This window comes from Papio anubis, chromosome 9 (genome assembly GCF_008728515.1).
Source record: "Papio anubis isolate 15944 chromosome 9, Panubis1.0, whole genome shotgun sequence".
NCBI classification, from domain to species: Eukaryota; Metazoa; Chordata; class Mammalia; order Primates; family Cercopithecidae; genus Papio; species Papio anubis.
In genome coordinates this window covers 114,536,461-114,559,394 of record NC_044984.1, presented here as the reverse complement: position 1 = coordinate 114,559,394, position 22,934 = coordinate 114,536,461, and the positions used below count along the sequence as shown (strand labels likewise).

General features: G+C 54.9%; 1 protein-coding gene across 9 annotated transcripts in view; it reads left to right on the top strand.

Annotated features, from left to right (window-relative positions):
* The window catches only part of PXN (paxillin), a 59,630-nt gene extending 41,207 nt beyond the window's left edge, over nucleotides 1-18,423 (top strand). For 4 of the 9 annotated variants that reach the window (XM_009181822.3, XM_031650818.1, XM_009181825.3 and 1 more), the window contains 14 exons: nucleotides 4,721-4,947; nucleotides 5,265-5,380; nucleotides 5,788-5,924; nucleotides 6,044-6,245; nucleotides 7,036-7,171; nucleotides 8,703-9,590; nucleotides 11,772-12,047; nucleotides 12,303-12,611; nucleotides 13,215-13,316; nucleotides 13,597-13,767; nucleotides 13,921-14,094; nucleotides 14,675-14,756; nucleotides 14,901-15,049; nucleotides 16,311-18,423. In XM_009181822.3, coding sequence (XP_009180086.2) covers nucleotides 4,721-4,947; nucleotides 5,265-5,380; nucleotides 5,788-5,924; nucleotides 6,044-6,245; nucleotides 7,036-7,171; nucleotides 8,703-9,590; nucleotides 11,772-12,047; nucleotides 12,303-12,611; nucleotides 13,215-13,316; nucleotides 13,597-13,767; nucleotides 13,921-14,094; nucleotides 14,675-14,756; nucleotides 14,901-15,049; nucleotides 16,311-16,577 — 3,236 coding nt within the window. In that variant the 3' untranslated portion in view covers nucleotides 16,578-18,423. Of the gene's footprint in view, nucleotides 1-1,960; nucleotides 4,465-4,720; nucleotides 4,948-5,264; nucleotides 5,381-5,787; nucleotides 5,925-6,043; nucleotides 6,246-7,035; nucleotides 7,172-8,702; nucleotides 9,591-11,771; nucleotides 12,048-12,302; nucleotides 12,612-13,214; nucleotides 13,317-13,596; nucleotides 13,768-13,920; nucleotides 14,095-14,674; nucleotides 14,757-14,900; nucleotides 15,050-16,310 lie in introns of those variants that run through there. The other 5 variants (XM_009181823.4, XM_031650819.1, XM_009181828.3 and 2 more) reach the window with 5 other exon arrangements.
* The last annotated feature ends 4,511 nt before the right edge of the window (nucleotides 18,424-22,934 follow it).

Sequence of the window (22,934 nt, the reverse complement as noted above, 5' to 3'; positions counted from 1 at the left end):
CCATTGTAGGTACAAAGGGACCCAGGTTTCCTTCCGCCCTGAGCCCCTGGGTGGGTACAGGAATGTGAGGGGCGCAGCTGCAGCACTTGCTCTGGAATGCAGGCGAACCGGTCCCCTCCTCCTCGGAGCAGTGGGCTGAAGGTGTCTGCACCTTAACCCTCCAGCGGCTCCCACTGGAGGATTATGCGGCTCCAGCCAGCAGCTCCCACCGTAAGGATTATGCTCAGTCAGGTGCTGAGGCCCGGGGAAGGGCCTCTTCCTCTCAGCCTGGCGGTGGTGCGCTGTTTCTGCCCAGCCACCTGCCCCAGGGCGGCCTCCCGGCCCAGAGCTGCAGCTGCTCCATGCTGTTGCTCTGACCAGGTGCATCCATGGGGTACAGATGGGGGCCATACAGTGCTGCATTTGCACAGGGCCCTGGAAGCGAGGGCGTGCACCCCTCTGGTTCTCCAGAGCCCTGCATGTCACCCTTGGGTTGCGCCTTCAAGTGATAGCGTGTACCCAGGCCACCTGCGTTCCTCCTAGTAGCTTGCTGTGTTCCTCCAACTCAGCCTTGTTCTCTCAGGATTGAAACTTCCCCACTGCACCCATGGCCAGGGGCTCCCCGGTCTTCCCCTGCTAGAAAATTCTAAGATTGCACGAGGTTACCTTTGGTTACTCCCAGTGGCAGGAAGCCGACGGGCCAATGGTGCCCTCTGGTGGGCAGCAGCAGGCAGTCTGCACCCCTTCCTTGCCAGGGCGGAGCCAGGACATAGCTCCATGGCCTTTGCCCATGGCTCGCTGGGGACTTTGCACCTAGCCCGCCCCCAGCCTCGAGACAGCCTGGCCTACTCCTCATGTTGCATACTTTCGCTGGCCCAGAGAGACAGAAAACCTGCAGAATTCAGGGTGCGTTTCCTCCAGAAAGTGGTTGGGAAACCCCAGAGAGAGCTTCCTCCTTCAGGGTGACTTGGGTCTGGAGGGCCCCAAGCCTGGACCTGGAAACTTAGTAGAGTAATGCCAAGGAAGTTTGAGGCCTTCCTTAGCTTGGATGAGGGAACCTGTCCTCCCAGCATGTGGGAAGGGAGGGTGTATTCCTGGTCTCGAATGGTTTCAGTGGGTACCATTTTCTCTGAAGAGTGGATAGCCTGACACCTTCCTTGGGGTATGAGTAGAAGGAATATTTAGAGCGGAGGGAAAGGCTGGAGCTGGACACTGGGGGACCCTGCTGCGATGGGGCTCTGCCTTCAAGTGGACTCCTGCACAGTGTCTGCCGGCTCTTTGCTCAAGCCAGAGGGGACATTTGCTGACCTTGCAAGGGGACTTTGACACTTAACCATTTTGCAGCCTTGGGGAAGTCTCAGGTATTTGTACCCATTGGAAACCAAAGTAAAGCTAGGAGTCTGCTGTTGGCTTGCCTCCTATATTTCTGGTTCTTTCTTGAGGAGTTTGTTGAGGGGTTTGGAGGCACTAACCCCTACCCCTCTTGCCTAGTTCTTGCCTGTCCAAATCTCTAGGTGAGGATGAAGAGTTGAGAGAGAGGAGGAAGCCATACCAGAGACCCTGTGGCTGGTGGATGGACTTGCTGGGGTTTTTCTCTGTCCCTCAAATGGACAAATCTTTGGAGGAAACTGAATAATGATGTGCTTTCTCCCTGACATCTACACTCTATGGTTTGCTTGTTTTTTTTAAGATAGAGTCTCTCTCTGTCACCCCGGCTAGAGTGCAGTGGTGCAATTGTAGCTCACTGTAGCCTTGACCTCCAGGGCTCAAGCAGTCCTCCTGCCTCAGCCTCTTGAGTAACTGGGACTACAGGCTCCTATCACCACATCCAGCTAATTTTTAAATTTTTTGTAGAGATGGGGTCTCACTATGTTGCCCAGGCTGATCTCCAACTCCTGTTCTCAAGTGATCCTCTCACCTCAGCCTCCTGAGTAGCTGGGACTATAGGCATGCGCCACCACAGCCAGCTAATTTTTACATTGTTTGTAGAGACAGGCTGTCACTGTATTGCCCAGGCTGGGACATGCTGCACTTTGAATATTGCTTTATTACTTTCCTTTCCTTTTCAAGGTTGCCCTCTTTGCCATGTTTTGCTCGTATTCTACCCAGAAAAGACTTAGGAGACAGGAGAAGGCAGTACTTTGCATCCTACCTACACTGCTCTCCCTGGAGGAAGGCCTTCTTCTGGATTTTACAGAGCAAATCAGATCTGATGTTTGTAGCTTCCATTGTGCTATGGAGCTTCCTTCTGCAGAGTGACTTGGGTCTGGAGAGCCTGATATTTGCAGCTGATGTTTGCAGCTTCCAGTGTACCTGCTGGCCCTTATAAACCTCACACCAGTGCTTTGAGGTCAGAGTTATTCAAGAGCTTACTGAGAAAACAGGCCCTGAGAAGCTAAGCGATTTGCCATGTGGCATGGATAGTAGAGAGGGGAGCTGGCGCTTGAACTCAGGTGTGGCTCGACCTCAGAATGAGTGATCTTTTGTCTCTGTGCCCCAGGACTGCATCCTCTCACCAATACTCCACCAACCTAGGGATCTGTGCTCCCAAGAGTCTATTGACATCGTAAACCAGAATCCAATCCATAAACCAAAAGCCCAGGCTTAGAATCACATTGTGGTGGAGCGGGCGTTTGGTGGAGTCCCTGATTCAAAATGTTTGACAAGGAAGCCTGACCATTTGTCTTCTGTTGGGTGTTTGGAGTCCAAGAGACCTGAGTTCAGAGTCCAGCATTCTCACTTCAGCCAGCCGTGGCAGTGTGGGATGTGACTCTGCCTCTGAACCGCAGTTATGCCATCTGTGCTAGTGGCGTTGTGAGGAGGATGGCAGGTAACAAAGGTGAAGTTCCTGGCCCCAGTGGGCCTTCAAAGATGGCAGCTGCTCCTGCCCCTACCAGGGTTGCACTCATTGCCTGCTCTGGGGAGTCCTGTGGGGTTTCTTAGCTGGCCCTGCCCGTGGTGGAGAAAGAGGGACCCGCCCATTGCTGATTGGGCCCAGAGGAAATGAGGACACTGCGTGCAGCCAAGACAGCAGGTGTGGCGCTGGAGAGGCTGTGGGGATTGGCTGGACACTGGTTCCTTTTCTGCTGTTACCTAGATACCTGCCAACTCCTAGTTCCGGTTTGCTAGAGACAGGAAGCCAGGCCTCCTCCATGGGACCTGGAGGGGCGGGGCAGGCTGTAGGACCTGACCTTCTTTGGAGGTCAGCAGACAAGACCCAGGGTCTTAGGCCTTGGAACAGACATCCCCTCTGTTCTACACACCAGGGGTAGGTGTGGCCAGCCTTGAGGGTAGGAGATCAGGACAGGCAGCTGGGAGAAGGTGTGGCCCCATAAACCAAGGCCCTGGGTGAGGGCCTTGCTTCTCTCTTCCCTCCTCTGAACACAGGTTGGGGGACTGGGAGCAAGGCCACAAGGAAGGATCACACTGGCAGGCCTCACAGCTTGGGCTTCCAGCATTCAGGAAGTTGAACCCTTTAAGTGTGGTGTCATCTGGTAGTCATAGTGGTCTCTTACAGGCCAGGTTTTTGGGGTTTGGGGCTTCTGAGGAGTCAGACAATTGTGCCACTCACTGGCTTTGTTATTTGGAGCAAACACGTCTGACCTCTGCCTCTCCAAGCCAGCTTTTTTCATCCCTGTGGGGAGAATCAGAATTCCAACTACAGGGGGTATTAGGGGGATTAACGGAGACCTTGTACATGCCGCTAGAATGCCTAGCAGTGTGCCTGGTACTAATAAGTGGCAATAAACTAATAAGTGACCCAGCAGGTTACCAGGGAGCTGAGAGTGAGCAAGTTGTGAACGGGGCAGGAATGAGGGTGTGGCATCCAGGGCCAGGCTGTCTGAGCTGTGGGGCTGTTGAGGGTCCCAGGAGGGGATGGAGGAGGTGGGGGTCAGCAGGTCCTACCCCTGCCCCTCTATCTATATCCTCCTTTTCTGGAGACTGGGGAGACCTAGTGCCCCCTGTTGGCTGCCAGGTGCCAGGGTAATGGAAGCTTACACTGGAGGGCTGATTTGGCTCCTTTGCTGCTGTTAAAAGCAGAACAGTGGGGGCCTGGAGCCTCTGGGGTCGGGCTGCTTGCCAGACTTCTGCAGAAACAGCCAACGGAGCAGTCTTGCCCCCTGCTCACTGAGCGGGTGGGGACCGCTGCACCAGCCTCACTCCAGCCCCCACCTCCCCGCACACCTTACCCCATAAGCCTGGAGCCTCAGGAGGAACCTGGAGCCTGGGCTTCTGCTTCCACCTGGTCAGGAGGGCAGGGACTATTCTGTGTGCCCCTTCCAGTCGGGGGCTGAGAAAGCCTAAGCTCTTAGAAATCAAGTGAGGGCCTGGCACCGCCAGGGCCCCTCCCTGTGACGTGGGGCCCCTCCCGCCCATTCTCTCCGCGTTGCCCTGCAGATTCAGAGTTCCAGGCAGGCACTTCTCACTCGCAGCTGCGCGGCCCTGTCAGGAGGGAACGCAGCACCAGGTGCCTGACTCCCAGAGGTAGGAGATCCCACGGGGCAGCCCCAGAGCCCACCTATAGAGTACCTTCAGTCCTGGGTGGCCAGAAGAAGTCAGCTTTGGGAGCCGGCTCTTGGTTAGGCTGGTTCGCTTCCTGTCCCGAGGCTAGTCATTTCTCCCATGGGTGGGGCAGGTGCTAGAAGGCATTAACTCTTGAGGTGCAGGCAGGGAGGGCCCTGCCATGGGAGAGTCCCCAGGATCCCGGTTCTCACCTGCTCCCCTTGCCTTCTCTTTGCAGACGCCCTGCTGGCGGACTTGGAGTCCACCACCTCCCACATCTCCAAACGGCCTGTGTTCTTGTCGGAGGAGACCCCCTACTCATACCCAACTGGAAACCACACATACCAGGAGATCGCCGTGCCACCCCCCGTCCCCCCACCCCCGTCCAGCGAGGCCCTCAATGGCACAATCCTTGACCCTTTAGACCAGTGGCAGCCCAGTGGCTCCCGATTCATCCACCAGCAGGTGAGGCGGGGACAGGGACTGGGAAGGTGGAGGAGGCTGGGGGACAGAGGGAACTTACCTGGCAGGGGCTTAGGAAACCAGGGGATGGAATGGAATTGGGGCAGTCGACCCTTCTCAACCAGACACTGCTCTTTCTACTCACCACGTGAGTGGGGCAGTGACCAAGTGGTTAATCACAGGTCTCCTGGCCTGACTGTGGAAATTCCCTGGTGAGGCTGGCTGTGGGCAGGGGCCTCCTGGGGGTGACTCGAGCTGCTCCTGGCCCCTGTTCCTTTTTCTCCCCTTGGGGTAGCCTCTGAGTGTTCTCCTTCTCACAGCCTCAGTCCTCATCACCTGTGTACGGCTCCAGTGCCAAAACTTCCAGTGCCTCCAACCCTCAGGACAGCGTTGGCTCTCCATGCTCCCGAGTGGGTGAGGAGGAGCACGTCTACAGGTACTGCCCCAGTCTGCCCAGGGCACCTTTCCTCCTGCTTAGAAATCTCAGGAACCTGGCCAGGGTGGGAGGCAGCGGAGGCCCAGGAGCAGGCGTGGCGACTGGGCTGTGTGGGGTTCTTCTGGTTTAAGCTGCAGAAGGCCTCTCGATGGGCCCATCTGCCTCATCAGTGCCATCTCCATGCTGTGGACATTCTGGGCTGTCACAGCATCTCTGTGTAGCTGAGGAACTGAAGCAAGACTTCCTTCCTCCCCTCTTCTTACTAGTCCCTTCCCTACTCTCTGTCCTCTTGTGGGGGAAGACTTCACATCTCCTCTGCCTTATTCTCCTTGGGAATTTGGGAACTGCCAAGCCAGTACAAAGCCAGAGAGCATCTCTCACTGTCTTCTTTCCTTTGCCTCTCAAAGCTTCCCCAACAAGCAGAAATCAGCTGAGCCTTCACCCACCGTAATGAGCACGTCCCTGGGCAGCAACCTTTCTGAACTCGACCGCCTGCTGCTGGAACTGAATGCTGTGCAGCATAACCCACCAGGCTTCCCTGCAGGTATGACCGGGTCCCTGGGGCAGGGTCTACCAGGGCCCAGGGCCCAGGGCCCACCTGCTGACCTCTACATCCCAGGAGGGCTCAAGGGCTGAGCAGCCTTTTTCTCTCCTCTCTGCAAGATGAGGCCAACTCAAGCCCCCCGCTTCCTGGGGCCCTGAGCCCCCACTATGGTGTCCCAGAGACTAACAGCCCCCTGGGAGGCAAAGCTGGGCCCCTGACGAAAGAGAAGCCTAAGCGGAATGGGGGCCGGGGCCTGGAGGACGTGCGGCCCAGCGTGGAGAGTCTCTTGGATGAACTGGAGAGCTCCGTGCCCAGCCCCGTGTGAGTACCCACTGGGCTCTCCCCAGGTGGGGAAGGGCTGGTTCAGCCTGCCCTGGGTCCAGTGTCTGTCCCCTTAGTCCTGGTATCACCCATTCCCTCCAGTGTCTGCCGTTTGCCAGGCACTGGGGGGATAGTGGAGAGTCTCATGGACACCATCCCTGCCTTCAGTCAGTCACTACCAGTCAGAAAGGACAGATATTGTGCACGCCGAGGGTGCCTGGAGCTTAGCAGCTCTTAGCATAGGCTTTGGGGCCACACAGTAGGGTTTCACTTCTTGGCTCTGACAATTACTGTCAGCTCTCAAGCCTTAGTTTTCCCATCTGTAAAATGGGACAAGAGCTTATGGGATCACTGGAATAAGACCACCTACCTCAGTAAGGGTGAGAACCAGTAATCCATGTAAAGCGCTTAGTATGGTTTCTGGTGTGCAGTGCGTGGCACGCATGGTGAGTGCCCAACACGCGAGTTCTTACCAGCGCCGTTGTGTTACTGCAGTAGCCTCACCTCCACATCCGGTGTTGTGGAGGAAACATAGGGCGCTTGGGCTTGTTTCACAGGCCACCTTTCACTTGGGCTAGGGGCTAGAGGAGTCTTCCTGGCACTTCCTGGTGCCATTGAGCTGCCCTTTCTTCTGACCCAATGATGGGTCCCCAGGAGAGACTGGGAGCTGGTGGGCCTCCCTGGGCGTGGGGATGGTGAGACCCCATGTCCAAGCTGAGGGATCAATTTGATCCCTGGGAAGTGTGGGGCTGACTTTGGGCTCCCCACTGATGCCATGCCCACCCTGCAGCCCTGCCATCACTGTGAACCAGGGCGAGATGAGCAGCCCGCAGCGCGTCACCTCCACCCAGCAGCAGACGCGCATCTCAGCCTCCTCTGCCACCAGGGAGCTGGACGAGCTGATGGCTTCGCTGTCGGATTTCAAGGTGCCCTGTGAACCCTCCATCTTCCTTGCCCTGCTGCCCCTCCCTCATCCTTCTCCTCCCTTACCTCAGTGTGGGTAGCTAGACCTTGGTACCTCAGTGTTTGGGTGCCTTGCCCCTGAGCCAGGGACCCTGTCATGCCCTGGCCTTGCTGTGATGCCAAGAGATAGGGGAGGGAGGGCCGGGTGAGCCTGCCTGAGGATTGCAGTAGCCAGTGAAGGCAGACAAGCTGGAGAAGTGCTCAGCTGGGACATTCCTTCCTCCCCGGGTGCTCCCAGCCACTCAGGTCAAGGGGATCAGGAGGCTGGGACGCTGGGACAAAGAACCTTGTGTTGATGGCTGCTCTTGGTAGGGGAGGGCATTCTGTGCTGGGCCATGTGGGACTTGGGAGCCTGTGCCTGGGAGGTCATTTGCCCTGGAGCCCCATCTCCCACGCTAGCTGTCCTCAACACATCCTCTTTCTTTCTGCCTCTGCTCCTGAATCCACAAGCCTCCCTCGCTACCCTTCTCCCATCCTTCCCTCTCGCCCTCCAGGGCCTCTGAGTTCCCACGAGCATGTCTGTGGGAAACCGTGGGGCCAGCCTTGCACGAGGTACCTGCCCTTCCCCTCCCTTGCTGGATCTCCCCAGTCCTGTCAGGCCTGGGATGTTTAATTTGGAGGATACAGTGTTTCCATGGGGATTGATATTGACAGAACTCACCAGCAGTTGCTGACTTCACACTTCCACGTGGGTCAGCTGGAGACCTTTGGGGCATGACCTAGGGAATATGAGAGGGGAGTGAGCGGTCCCTGCACCCTTGGTCTTGATGGTGCCTCCTAGCCTCCCTCCAGTTGAGGTTTCATGGTGAGAGATGGGAGTGTGGCTGGGGTGGAGGGTTGAGCCTGGCCCTGTGACCCTTGCATGCTGTAGTTCTAACTCCAGGCCAGTGGTTCTGAGCCACCATAGTCAGAAGCAAGTAAGTTGGATTCAGGGCCTGGCCTGCGGGAGCTGTGCCCCGGTGCTTGTAAGACTGCCGTTTTCTCAGACAGCCTGTGTCCTGATGCCAGAAGCAGCAGTGGTTTTAGTCAGATCCCTGGAGCAAGGACTTGGAAGACGTAGAGGACTCGGGGTGGAGGAAAGCTGGGATTGTCCGGAGGGACATGGCTGAGGTGGGCCAGTGTCCGAGGCGGGCTTAGCAGCCCCCCGGGGCTGGCTCTCCCTCCAATTGTGCCTGGGGCTGTCTTCCCTAGCCACCTGGCTCCCCATTTGTCCACCTCACCATGGTCTTTTCTTTCTCATACCCTCCCGGGGTGGCTCCACAGGCATGACTCGGTGGCTGCTTTCTCTTGCTTGGGTTTGATAAGGGCTAAGCATGTGAAACCCAGGGAAGCCTTTTTGGGATCTGGGTCTCCTTCAAGGGTCAGTCCTGTGTGTCAGCTTTGCAGCCACCTTGGTTAGCCCTAAGGCCGAGCCCACCGCCTGCAGGACGCAGCCATCCTCACTCCCCTCATCTCTCTCTCTTCTCCTCTCTGCCTTTCTCTCTCCTCCTCCAGACCAGCTCCTCCACTGTGACTCTGAGTGCCCCGGGGCTGCTGCCCGGCTCTGCTCCATCCTCATACTGCTCCCTTCCTCCTTCTCCTCCTCCCATACCATCTGTATTCCTGCCACCCACCACTAAACCCTCCCCTCGAGGCCAGGGCCACACTCCGGAGTTCCCTTGTACTGAGCAGAGTGGACGAGACCTTCTGCCTCCTGTGGCCCCTAGCTGGCTTGATTTGGCTGGTCTTGGGGTGATGCCTGATATCCTCAACTCAAGGTCTCCCTCTGTGGAGGGTTCTTTGTGGGCAGTGGGCACAGAGAGCCAGGGTCGAGGTTGGAGGCACCTCCCGACCCTCACACGTGAGCTCTCTGGGGCTCCCCACGGCCACACTGTACCCTATGCTGGGAGCATAGGTCCCCAAGAGCCTGGGGAGCCCCAGGGGCCACCAGCCAGCCCTTCGTGCCCAGAGGAGGCCTTGGCTGCCACAAGGGAGCAGCCATGGGCTTCAGAGGTATTCAGGCCTGAGAGAATGCCCCTTTCTGGAGCTGCTCGAAGCTTCCAAGAAGTAATAGAGCCAGCTATGGTGGCAGTGGACCGGCAGGCTGTCTTCCCAGATACCTGGACTCTCACGGAGGAACGTGGCCTACAGCAGGAGAGGCCAAGGCCAGAGCCAGGGAGGCTGGGAAGCAGCTCCCCTGCCTCAGTTACCATGGAGCAGCTAGGTGCAAAGATGACTGAGAGGGGAAGTGTGGCCAGGCCAACCCAGGGACCTGAAACCCCAGGGAGCCCAGAGGGCACCACCAAAGCTGCCACCCAGGCCGGGAAGGAACAGCCAGAGCTTCCATGTGCCATGGCCACGAGCACACCCAGCACCACGGAGAGGATTTCCACCTCTGGCCAGGCAGGCGCCAGCTCGCATGCCTGCTGGGCATGACCCTTGGCGGGTCTGAGTGTGGGCTGCTCCTCGCTAACTGCATGCAGCCCCTCCCGCTCTGCGCGTGTCTGCTTGGGCAGAAAATTTGAGACACTGTGGCCGGACCTGACAGTCAGCACTTGGCAGTGGGCTTTGTGGACCTGGCATTTCTCATAGCGTCAACACACCTCTTGCTTTGTTAAGGCTTTTTCCTTTCAGATGAGCTAGCCTTGACATTCTGATGTGGTGAAATGGTTAGAAGCATGGACTTTGGAACCAGATAGACCTAGATCCAAACCACATCTCTAACACTTGCTACCTCTGTGACCTTGGGCAACCCCCTCCCTCAGCCTCAGTTTTCTCATCTATAAAGTGGGGAGAATAATAGGCCATTTCCATTAAGATTGTCCAGAGACCTAAATGAGATAATTCCTGGAAAGTATTTAGAACACAGCATGTGGTCCCTCAATAGGCCATGGCTGACAGTAGTTTTATTACTTGCTTTTTACTTAATTAAAACTATGCCGGGCCGGGCGTGGTGGCTCACGCCTGTAATCCCAGCACTTTGGGAAGCCGAGGCAGGTGGATCACCTGAGGTCGGGAGTTCGAGACCAGCCTGACCAACATGGAAAAACCCCGTCTCTACTAAAAATACAAAAAAATTAGCTGGGCATGGTGGCGCATGCCTGTAATCCCAGCTACTCGGGAGGCTGAGGCAGGAGAATCGCTTAAACCCGGATGACGGAGGTTGCGGTGAGCCAAAATTGCGCCATTGCACTCCAGCCTGGGCAACAAGAGCAAAACTCGGTCTCAAAAAACAAAAAAAAGAAAAACAAAACAAAAAACTTTATGCCCCACCCTGGCACAGTGGCTTATGCCTGTAATCTCAGAACTTTGGGAGGCTGAGGCAAGAGGATCGCTTGAGCCCAGGAGTTTGAGGCAAGCCTAGGCAACACAGCGAAACCCTGTCTCTACAAAAAAATTAAAAATTAGCTGGGTGTGGTGGCTCATGCCTATAGTCCCAGCTGCGGGGAAGGCTAAAACAGGAGGATCACTCGAGCCCAGGAGTTTGGGGCTGCAGTGAGTTGTGATCTCACCACTGCACTCAGCCTGAGCAACAGAGCAAGACACTGTCTCGAAAAAAAAACCAAAAATAAAATAACCCAAATCCCCCAAGTTTTATGCCTCTTTGGAAAACAAAACGAAACAATCAAAACCCCTCAAAACACTACCAACAAGTATAATAGCATAATATAAGTGTAATATTAGCATAATAATATAAATAAGAAAAAAACTAGTTAAAAAAGTTCCTGGCCAGCTGAGCACGGCGGCTCACGCCTGTAATCCCAGCACTTTGGGAGGCCAAGGCAGGCGGATCACAAGGTTAGAAGTTTGAGACCATCCTAACCAACATGGTGAAACCCCGTCTCTACTAAAAAAAGAAAAAAAAAAAAAAAAAAGAAAATATTAGCCAGGCGTGGTGGTACGCGCCTTTAATCCCAGCTACTCAGGAGGCTAAGGCAGGAGAATCTCTTGAACCCAGTAGGCGGAGGTTGCAGTGAGCCCAGATCGTGCCACTGCACTGCACCCTGGGCAACACAGTGAGACTCCGTACCCCCCAAAAAAAGTTCTTGGAAGGAAAGACTTTTTCTATTATAAATTAAAAAGAAGAATGGCATGAACCCAAGAGGAGGAGCTTGCAGTGAGCTGAGATCCGGCCACTGCACTCCAGCCTGGGTGACAGAGCAAGACTCCGTCTCAAAAAAAAAAAAAAAAAAAAAAAATTAGAAAGAAAGAAAAAGCCGTACGCCTTGTCAAGGGCATGCACTTACATCCTCTGGAATAATTCTTGCGCAAACCCTGTGTGGTAAGCTAAGAAAATCCTGTGGTTCCATTTTAAGGAAGGGGAAGCTGAGGCCCACGGCACTTAAGTGCCTTGCCTAAGGTCAGTGGCCAACTTGGAGGTGAATGCTGGATCAGAGGTCTCGCTGGCAGCCTGTGCTCCTGGAGCCAGTCCAATCTGCTCCCTCCCCGTGCCTCCACCCACCTCTGCTTGGCTCTTTGGTGGTTTTCTTTTGTGCTGCCTCTCCTGAGGCATCTGAGTGTGGCCTGAGCAGCGTGTGCAAGCTCGGAGTAGGACGGTGACAGCCTCCTCTCCCCTCCCCCTAGATCCGATCTGTGATCAGGAGGAGCCGGGAGACGGGCCACGCACACCCCATGTCCCGGGAGCCCTCCCCTCGCCGCCGGCTGGACCCTGCCACCCTGAGCAGGACCCCATCCCAGGAGCAGCTCATCGCGGAGCTGCAGGGGCGGCTAGGCATCCAGCCTGAGGCAGAGGAGCCGGCGGAGGCAGCGGGGCCCTCTGCCCAGGACTGGCTGACCGAGGGCATCGTCATCACCGTGCAGCCACGTGGGAAGCGGGCCGGGGGGCAGCTTGTAGAGAAGGTGGCGAGAAGATGCCCAGGGCTGGGGCTGGGCCAGAGCCAAGTACCTGGGGTCCAGGTTCTTCTGGCCCCAGTGCTGGCCGGAGGGGAGATCTGGGGAGGGTGGGAGTTTCTTGCCTCCTGTGACCTTGGAAGACTGGCCCCACTCTTGGTGCAGAGTGGGAAGGCCCAGGGGAAGCCTGGGGAGGTGCCCCCACCCCTGTGGGCTGAGCTGGCGATTTCTTCCTCATCGCTGTCCCTCCTTTCTTTTCCCCAGGTTGTCTTCCCTCCTGGCTCTCCCATTCCCCTGAGAAGAACCATCTCTGTCCTGGCTTCTCCTTCTGTCCCTTTGCTCCAGCATCGCACAGACGCCGCGGCCAGCAGCTCTTCTCCCCTGCCCAGCCTGCCCACCTCCTCCCCTCTGGGGCCCTCAGCTTACACCTGTGGTTCTTCTGGGGTCCAGAGTGCAGGGGAAGAGCCCCATGATGAGGGGGTGCAGGGCCCCACCCTTTCCACTCCTGCACCCTACACCATGAGGTCCGTGGGCTGCCAGACCAATGAGGACCCGCTCTTCCCCCCGATGCAGGCAGGCCTTAAAGGAGCCCCTCCCTTTCTGTCCCCTGTCCTAATGCCTGAGCCATCCCCCACTCTGCACACACACACATACACACTCAGATACCCTCCATCCCTCCATCCACTAGCCCCAGCACAGTAACCACAGTCCTGCCTTAAACCTTGACCCTGGTATTCCCCTACTTGGAAGGTCTGCCGCCCTCTTGCTTTCCTGTGGGTTCGCCTGTGTCCGCTCCTTCCTCGACTGGTCCTTGGTACTGCCCTGGGCTCACATCGAGGAAGGAAGCCACTCCAGAAGGAGACCAGAAACCTGTCTCCTCCCTTCCAGCCCCCAGGCCCAGTGCCCGGTGAGGCCTCCTCACTAAGTCTGGCCACCTCCCCTTGCCATGTCCTCTGCCTTTGGTTGACTCCCCTCCCTGTCCTCCTCCTTTTCTCCCTGGGCCTCTCTCTCAGGGCTCTTTTTCTCCAGATTTTTTTCCCCAATTTTGGTCCTGCCGGTGGGGGAGAAACCCTCAGATCTCATCCTAGATTCCCTTTTAGTCCAGTGACAAGGTCCCGTATTCGTTCTTTAATTTTTAAAAAAGATTTCTTATCCTCATCTCTTCCCCTATCTAAGATCCAGGGCCTGGAGCAAAGAGCGGATGGGGAGCGGTGCTGGGCGGCTGGCTGGCCTCGGGACAGCGGGCGGAGCAGCCCCGGAGGGCAGGACGAGGGAGGGGTCAGTGCCAAGGCTGGGCTGGGTGTCCTGCGTGTCGTGCTCTCCCTGGGCTTGGCCGTGCCTGCTGGGTGCCCTGAGCCTTTCTGACCCCAGTGGGCCCCTCCGACCATGAGTCCTGCTGATGTCACTCCCACTTTAGGGCTCCTGGTGGAGGAGGTTGTACTTCTTGTCTCCATCAGCTCATCTGTTCAGGAGGGAGAAAAGTACCCCCATCCCTTTGCTGCCAGACACCGTACCCTGAGCCTCAGGAGTCCTGACCAGCCCCTCCCTGTCTCCACAGTTCATGGCCCAGGGGAAGACAGGGAGCAGCTCCCCCCCTGGGGGGCCCCCGAAGCCCGGGAGCCAGCTAGACAGCATGCTGGGGAGCCTGCAGTCCGACCTCAACAAGCTGGGGGTCGCCACGGTCGCCAAAGGAGTCTGCGGGGCCTGCAAGAAGCCCATCGCCGGGCAGGTGATGAGGGGGAGTGGGCAGGGGTGTGTCCAGTGGACTCCTGCAGGGGTGGGGGTGCTCTGGGGCTGGCCTCGGCCCTGTGGGCTCCTCTGCAGGGGTGGGGGTGCTCTGGGGCTGGCCTCGGCCCTGGACCACATTCCATCTCCTCCTCAGGTTGTGACCGCCATGGGGAAGACGTGGCACCCCGAGCACTTCGTCTGCACCCACTGCCAGGAGGAGATCGGATCCCGGAACTTCTTCGAGCGGGATGGACAGCCCTACTGTGAAAAGGACTACCACAACCTCTTCTCCCCGCGCTGCTACTACTGCAACGGCCCCATCCTGGATGTGAGTTCCTTATCCACTCATTCCAGCTTCACTGCAGCCCTCTGAGGGTTCAGGGGGTGCCGTGGGAGACTCACAGGGCTAGGGAACAGTGAGGCTGGACTCACACCCACACCTGAACCACAGCCTGTCCCGATGTACATCAGGCAGCCCCACCTCCCTTCACCTCCCATCTCACTTCCCTTCTCTGGAGACTCCCAGGAGGTCCCAGGACTCAGGAGGCCTGAGGACATCCATGGAGTGGGACGACAGCGGCCTCACGCCCCCGCTCCGGGAACTCAGGAAATGCCTGGTCTCTCTGAGCCTGTGTCTTCACGTATAAAATGGGAGTCACAGTAGAACTTGTGCCCTCTGCTTGGGGTGAGGATTAGAGAGGGTGTGTGTGTGGCTTGTCCCATCCTCAGTAACTCTGAATTCTTAGAGGCGTTCACAGCACAGTTAGGGGAGACCCCCATGTTGGGAGTGTTTCGCTCTGTCTGTGGCTATGAGCTACGGGTGGAAGGCGGCCTTGCTGGGCATCTCAGTTGTGAGATCTGCCCAGTGGGGTGGAGCTCAGTCTTGATCCCACACTTGGCTTTCACAGAAAGTGGTGACAGCCCTTGACCGGACGTGGCACCCTGAACACTTCTTCTGTGCCCAGTGTGGAGCCTTCTTCGGTCCTGAAGGTACGGGCTGGACCAGCGGACTGACTCGCCGCCTCTCAGGAGGGCCGGGAGGTGGGGGTGGGAGACGCTGCTGAGGTTGCAGTCAGAGTGGCTCCACTTCTGGAAGCCGGAATGAACTGTGCCTCCAAAACCCCCGCTCCCCAGGGTTCCACGAGAAGGACGGCAAGGCCTACTGCCGCAAGGACTACTTCGACATGTTCGCACCAAAGTGTGGCGGCTGCGCCCGGGCCATCCTGGAGAACTATATCTCGGCCCTCAACACGCTGTGGCATCCTGAGTGCTTTGTGTGCCGGGTAAGGAGCCCCTGAACGCATCTGGAGGGGCTAGGAGCAGGCAGTGGGGAGAGAGGGGTGTTGCTCATTGTGCTCTCTGCATCCAGCTCGGAGGCCTCCCTTCGGGTTATTAAGCGGGGAGCAGGCAGGGGTCTCCTTCCTCCAGTCCAGGGCCAGGGTTTGTACTGAGGCTGGGACAAACCAGGAGCAAGGTAGACATGTCCCCCAGTCCAGCCCTGTGCAGCAGCCCTGGGCCATTCCTATTTGGGAGGTGAGTATGTGAGAATTAAATGAGATGATGCAAGTATTTAGCAGACTCGACAAAAGTGGGCCGTGGTTTCCAAAACCACTGCATTCTGGGGGCCCCACAGAGGTTATTAGGGATTCAACAAGGGCTCTGTGACCAAATGAGTTTGGGAAACACTGTTCCCTGCAGGACTTCTCAGAGCCTTTTCTTTTCTTTTCTTTTCTTTTCTTTTTTTTGTAGACGGAGTCTCACTCTGTTGCCCAGACTGGAGTGCAGTGGCACGATCTTGGCTCACTGCAACCTCCGCCTTCTGGGTTCCAGTGATTCTCCCACCTCAGCCTCCCAAGTAGCTGGGATTACAGGCATGCTCCACCATGCCTGGCTAATTTTTTGTATTTTTAGTAGAGATGGGGTTTCACCATGTTGGCCAGAGTGGTCTTGAACTCCTGACCTCAGGTGATCCGCCCCCCCCAACTTGGCCTCCCAAAGTGCTGGGATTACAGGTGTGAGCCACCATGCCCAGCCCCTCTCAGAGCCTTTTCTACCTATATGTGATGTGAACCTCCAATGAGAATCTAGGATGCAGAGTTTAACCACACACCAGTGTCACACCTGTGTTTCTGGGAACACTGTTGCAGCCACCTGGCTAAGTGCTCAGGAGTCAGACCTGTGTGTGAATCCAGGCTGTGAACTCAGTAGCTGCATGACCCTGGGCAAGTCACTTCACCTGTGTGCTTCAGTTGCTTCCCTTGTTGGAAGAATTAAAGAATCCCAGCTCTGCGGGAGGCGAGATGGGAGGATTGCTGGAGGCCGCGTTTGACCAGCATGGGCAATATAGTGAGACCCCCATTTCTACAAAAAAATTTTTTTTAATAAAAATTAAAAATAAGTGTTTAGGACAGCATGGCACATAGTAAATGCCTAGCAAGTAGGAGTCACTCCGAGTGTGCCAACCATGCCCATCTGGGCCCCATCGTACTGGGTGCTGCTCTAGCCCAAGGGACAGCCCTCTGAGCCCCTCTCTCCACCTGGCAGGAATGCTTCACGCCATTCGTCAACGGCAGCTTCTTTGAGCACGACGGGCAGCCCTACTGTGAGGTGCACTACCACGAGCGGCGCGGCTCGCTGTGCTCCGGCTGCCAGAAGCCCATCACTGGCCGCTGCATCACCGCCATGGCCAAGAAGTTCCACCCCGAGCACTTTGTCTGTGCCTTCTGCCTCAAGCAGCTCAACAAGGGCACCTTCAAGGAGCAGAACGACAAGCCTTACTGTCAGAACTGCTTCCTCAAGCTCTTCTGCTAGGCGCCCTGCCCTTGTCTCTGCCCCCCTTCCCCAGCCAGCATCCCCAACTGCTACTGTGACCCAGAGACTTCGCCCGGGGGTGAAGGGGTAAACTGGAACCCTCGTTCTCGGCTGGTGCAGGAGGGACAGGGCTGTGAGGGGTCCCCCTGATTGTCTTCACCCCTGCCGGAGCCTCTGGGCCCCCTCCTCCCTCCTGCAGCTCTCCCCAGGCTGCCCACTCCATCCTTTCCAGGGGTAGAGGCTGGGGGCCCCACCCCAGCCCATGTACGTCCCCATGAACTGGCCTGGCCAGCACCCCACACTGGAGCCATCTCTTCCTCATATTTCCACAGTGCAGCCGGAGGGCAGGGAAGGGCAGGCAGGGTCTGTTGGGGTCTCTTTTTACCCTTATTTCCCCCTGACCTAATTGTCTTCGTTCTGTGATTATTGGGGGACACCCGGCTCCCTCCAGACAATGCCAGCATAAATCCATCCATCCAAAGGCAGAGAACCCAAGGGGCCATGGAAGGTTCTCTGTGCTCCTCCTACCCTTCCAGTGCCCTAGGCCTGGTGACTGCCCCTGCCTTTACCCGCCCTCCCCTTTTATACCTGCTCTGGTTCTACTGAGAAAAGCCTCTCCAGCAATAATGTTTTCTAGTCACTTCCTCCGTCTCCGGGACGGCGTGCCTGGACACTGTACTGACTTTGATAGATTTCTACACTGAGGTTTGAATTCATATCGCCTGAGTTGCTTTTACTTCTCTATACAAAATGATTTTGAAGAGATTTTAAAGACGTTCCCTTTTGTATTCTCTTCTTTGTCCACCGCCACTGGGCCTGTCGCTGATGGTGGCCCTGGTGTGGAGTTTGCTTTGTACTGAGGGTCGGGGTGGGGAAGCAATTTGTATTTTATTTTTTCTTAGCACAAGCAGGTGAACTGGGAGCAGCTCTGTGACTCCCCCTCTTTCACTTCATAGCTCACCAGGACTGTTTTATAAACTGCTGTATTTGGAAACCCCTTCTTTACTTCCCAGGCCAGCAAGCTCTTCACTGAAACTGGTTGAAGGGTGTCGTACCCTTTTGGGCCTAGAATTCTGAACCTCATCTGTTCTGTTTCTGCGGGAGGAGAAGGGGAAAGTATGTTTTGGGGGGCTGCTTCCTGTCTGAGTAAGCCCTCAGGAGCCTCTGCTCCCCTGTGAACCCACTGAACCTTCTGAGCCCCCACCGCTTCTGTGGGGCTCTCTCTTCTGCCTTCTCAGGAAAGCTGGTGTCTGATTTTGGCCATCAGGACTCTGACGTCTCTTTGGTCTTGTTGATTTCCTCTGGGCATATCCCTTCGTCTGCTCCTCCCCTTTCACAGGTGGGATCGGCACTCAGGGGGTCTGGAAAGAAGGTCATAAGGGAGCATGATAGGATTTGGGGCAGAGGGACAGGCTCCTCTGGGGAAAGCCCCAGAGCTCTTTACCGAGGATGAAAGAGGAGCCAGGCCTTGGGCTCCTGATCAAGAGAAAGGGGCCCCACTGGGATCTAATGGTGAGAGTCCAAACCACTCCACTGGCCTCCTGGCAGAAGCCGAGTGTGCTGGGGTCTCCGAAGAGGGTCCCTCCTTTGTTTGTGGGGGAAGGTCAGCCTGGCCCCTCCAAAGGTCTGATGTCTCCACTTCCACCCACAGGCCTTACCGCTCTGTTTACAGTGACTCCCCCAGACTCTCCCCAAGAGGGACTGGGGTTTCTGGGGTCTACTCTCTGAGTCAATGGTTATTTGAAAATTTGATTTTGATTTTATTTTTTCTCTGTAAACTTCTAACCTGGCTTTTCCCATTTCAATTCCTGTGATTTATGCCAATAAAGTTTGCCCATGATTTTCACCTGTGCTAGTGCCATTTCTTGGTGGTCTGAGATAACCTCGTGGTCCCAGCAGAGAGCAAACCCACCCCAGATGCAGCTGGGTCACCAGATGGAGGGTAAATTCTGGATGTTTCCTTTCTTGAGGTCAAAATCCCTGGGGCTGGGGTCCGTGGTCCTTGCCTGTGGTCACAGGTCCTCCCTGTGGGCTTTGCTCTTGCCTGGGCAGTTGGTGAGGACAGGCTGGGAACAGCGGGATGGAGCCCTCGTGGGGCAGAGCCTGCCCAGGGTGTGATCACCTGCGTTTACCAAGGGCATCCTCACTCACAGGGGCCTGTGGGTGGCTTTCCACTCATTCAGAGGTGGGGAAAGAGGCTCCAAGGCAAGAACCTACATGTACAAGGCAGTCTGAGTGAGGGCAGAACCATGATGCGGACCCAGGGCTTGCCTCTGCCTGTATTCCTGCACTGAACCAGGCATGGCCATGCCTGAGCCCACACAACTTGGGTTAGTCCCTTCCCTGCCAAAGGCAGCTACTTAGAGTTGAGGATGGGTCTCTACTGCCTCCTCGTGGTCGTGTCCGGATTTGCATGCCTCCTCTTTGCTCCCGGTCAGATCCAGAGCTCCAGTCCTAGACCCTAGAGCAGGGGTGTCCAACCTTTTTTTTTTTTTTTTTTGAGATAGAGTCTCACTCTGCCCAGGCTGGAGTACAGTGGCATGATCTCGGTTCACTGCAACCTCCACTTCCCAGGTTCAAGCGATTCTCCTGCCTCAGCCTCCTGAGTAGCTGGGATTACAGGTACCCGCCACCACACCCTGCTAATTTTTGTATTTTTAGTAAAGCCAGGGTTTCACCATGTTGGCCAGGCTAGTTTTGAACTCCTGATCTCAAGTGATCTGCCTCGGCCTCCCAAAATGCTAGGATTACAGGCTTGAGCCACCACTCCTGGCATTTTTTTTTTTTTTTGAGATGGAGTCTCACTCTGTCATCCAAGCTAGAGTGTAGTGGCACGATCTTGGTTCACTGCAGCCTCTGCCTCCTGGGTTCAAGTAATTATCATGCCTCAGCCTCCCAAGTAGCTAGGATTACAGGTGTCCGTCACTACACCCAGGTAATTTTTGTATTTTTAGTAGAAATGAAATTTCACCATGTTGGCCAGGCTGGTCTCGAACTCCTGGCCTCAAGTGATCTGCCTGCCTCGACCTCCCAAAGTGCTAGGATTACAGGCGTGGGCTACTGCGCCTGTCTGAGTGTCCAATTTTTTGGCTTCCTGGGGCCATGTTGGAAAAAGAAGAATTGTCTTGGGCCACACATAAAATACACTGATGATAGCTGATGAACTTTAAAAAAAATAAAATCACAAATCTCATAATGTTTTAAGAAAGTTTACAAATTTGCATTAGGCCAAATTCAAAGCTGTCCTGGGCCGCATGTGGCCCACAGGCCACGGATTGGACAAGCTTGCCCTAGAGCTTCCTGGGCAGCTTCGTTTCACCCTGAGCTGTGTCTTCACCGCTTCTCCGTTGTTCGGAACGGTTCTCCAAAAGTAGCATGTTGAATTCTAGTCTAAACCCTTCCCATGCTACAGTGAGCTCAGAAGTGAAAATTACCTTCAACGCTCACCCAAAGAGAATGACGGGGCCAGGCTCTGTGGCTCATGCCTATAATCCTAGCATTTTGGGAGGCCAAGGTGGGAGGATCACTTGAGCCCAGGAGTTCGAGAGAATAACTTGGTTTATTCTTCCAGCCCATATTGGATTTATTTTATTTCTACAAAAGGGTATGGTATATTTCTTTTCTTTTCTTTTCTTTTTTTTTTTTTTTTTTTTTTTTGAGACGCAGCCTCACTCTGTCACCCAGGTTGGAGTGCAATGGCACGATCTTGGCTCACTGCAACCTCCGTCCCCCAGGTTCAAGCGATTCTCCTGCCTCAGACTCCTGAGTAGCTGGGATTACAGGCGCCCGCCACCACGCTAGGCTAATTTTTGTACTTTATTAGTAGAGACGGAGTTTATCCATGTTGGCCAGGCTGGTCTCAAACTCCTGACCTCAAGTAATCCACCCACCTCGACCTCCCAAAGTGCTGGGATTACAGGTGTGAGCCACCATGCCCGGCTGGGTATGGTATATTTCATTGTAATTTGCTTTTCACTTTGCTTTGTGGATATTTTCCCATGCCAATAAATATAGATCTGCACCATTTTCTAATGGCTTCATGGTATTCCATTATATTGATGTGCTACAATTAGAGATGATATTTATATCATCAGAGCCAGGAGGTCCTTGGAAATGTACCTTGTGCATATGTATATACTTGGAAAAGTGCATTCAGAGGGAGGCAGACTTAGGCTTTGGAAGGGACTGTATAGCGCAGTGAGGCCCAGGGGCTTTGAACTTCCTGCTAGATTTCAGTTCTGAAGCCATCACTTACTGGCTGAGAGAGCTGGGCAAATTATTTAACCTTCCTGTGAGTATTCTCATCGATAAAATGGGAGTACTGACAGTACTGTATCTCCTCAGAGGATTGTTGCAAAGATTAGCTTCAGAAATGTGCACAGAGTACTTAGGACAAAAGGAAGTGTGCACTAATACATTGCCATTAAAAAGATATCTCGGGTGTCCGCGAGTTGCCGAATGGAGCTGAGCATCTTGATGAAACCGGGGATCTCAGGGTGAAGACTGAAGCCCTAGGCTATGGTGGAAGTTGGGCACCTGAATTACATGTGGAAATATGCCAACTGAACATTGGACCACCACGGCCTGCCCTCGACTCAGCGCCTAGTGCCAACAGAACACCTTTCAGGATCCACAGCAATGCAGACAACAGAACCCACACAGGCTTCCGTTCTCAAGAGGCCATCAAAACATAACTGCTGGCCGGGCATGGTGGCTCATGCCTGTAACCCCAGCACTTTGGGAGGCCGAGGCAGACAGATCACTTGAGGCCAGGAGTTCAAGACTAGCCTGGCGAACATGGTGAAACCCCGTCTCTACTAAAAATACAAAAAACTAGCTGGGTGTGGTGGTGGGTGCCTCTAATCCCAGCTACTCTGGAGACTGAGGCAGAAGAATTACTTGAACCCAGGAGGTGGAGGTTGCAGTGAGCTGAGATTTCGCCACTGCACTCCAGCCTGGGTGACAGAGCGAGGCTCTGTCTCAAAAAAAAAATAAATAAATAAATAAATAAATAAATGAAATGAAATAAATAACTGCTGACGAGACAATTTACATTTCCTTCCCCTCACTACACTCCCTGATTGTTCTGGATCAGTGTGACTGACACCTTTGGATCTTACATGCTACTTGGGAAAGTTCTTTTTTTTTTTTTTTTTTTTTTTGAGACGGAGCCCCGCTCTGCCGCCCAGGCTGGAGTGCAGTGGCCGGATCTCAGCTCACTGCAAGCTCCGCCTCCCGGGTTCACGCCATTCTCCGGCCTCAGCCTCCCGAGTAGCTGGGACTACAGGCGCTGCCACCTCGCCCGGCTATTTTTTGTATTTCTTAGTAGAGACGGGGTTTCACCGGGTTAGCCAGGATGGTCTCGATCTCCTGACCTCGTGATCCGCCCATCTCGGCCTCCCAAAGTGCTGGGATTACAGGCTTGAGCCACCGCGCCCGGCCCACTTGGGAAAGTTCTATGGAGAAGGCAAAGATTTTGAAGGCGCAGGAGACTATCATAGATACTCACAATGATCATAGATAGTAGTATCATAGTACCATAGATACTCAAAGTGATCATAGATAGTAGTAGTATCATAGTACCATAGATACTCACAATGGCATCTACCTAAAGCATTCGAAAGCTTTGCATCAACCAAAGGAAAAGCACCAGTGAGAGTCAAGATACAGTTCCAGACAGGTGCTACTTCTTATTGTAAAGGTGTCCAGGTCTTGTGCTTATGATGTGTTCAGATCAGTGACGGAAACGATGAAGACAGAGAGACTGGAAGGAAGAACACGACAGTTTAGTAGTACTAAGTATGGTCAGTTAGATCGGGGTCCCTAACCCTCAGGCCAAGGACCGGTACTGGTCTGTGACCTGTTAGGAACTGGGCTGCACACCACGAGGCGAGCAGCAGGTGAGCGAGTGAGCTCCTCATCCTGTCAGATCAGCAGCAGCATTAGATTCCCACAGGAGTTCGAACCGTATTGCAAACTGCACACGAGGGATCTAGGTTGTGCACTCCTTACGAGAATCTAATGCCTGATGATCTGAGGTAGAAGTTTCATCCCCAAATCACTTTCCCCCCGACCCCTGGTGTCTGTGGAAAAATCGTCTTCCACAGAACTGGTCCCTGGTGCCAAAAAGGTTGGGGACTGCTGAGTTAGATCATAATACTTAATCCTGATAATAACTCTGTGAGGCAAGGTTTGTTCAGCCCAATAAACAGCAGAAATATGGGTCAAATCTAGGTTCAAAGTTGATGCTCATTCTATGATACATACTGCCTCTGATAACAGGTATCCTAATAAGTACCTTCCTGGAGAGTTTTGTTGCTATACGACTTTCTGTAGTTACTTTCTTTTCTTTTGTCT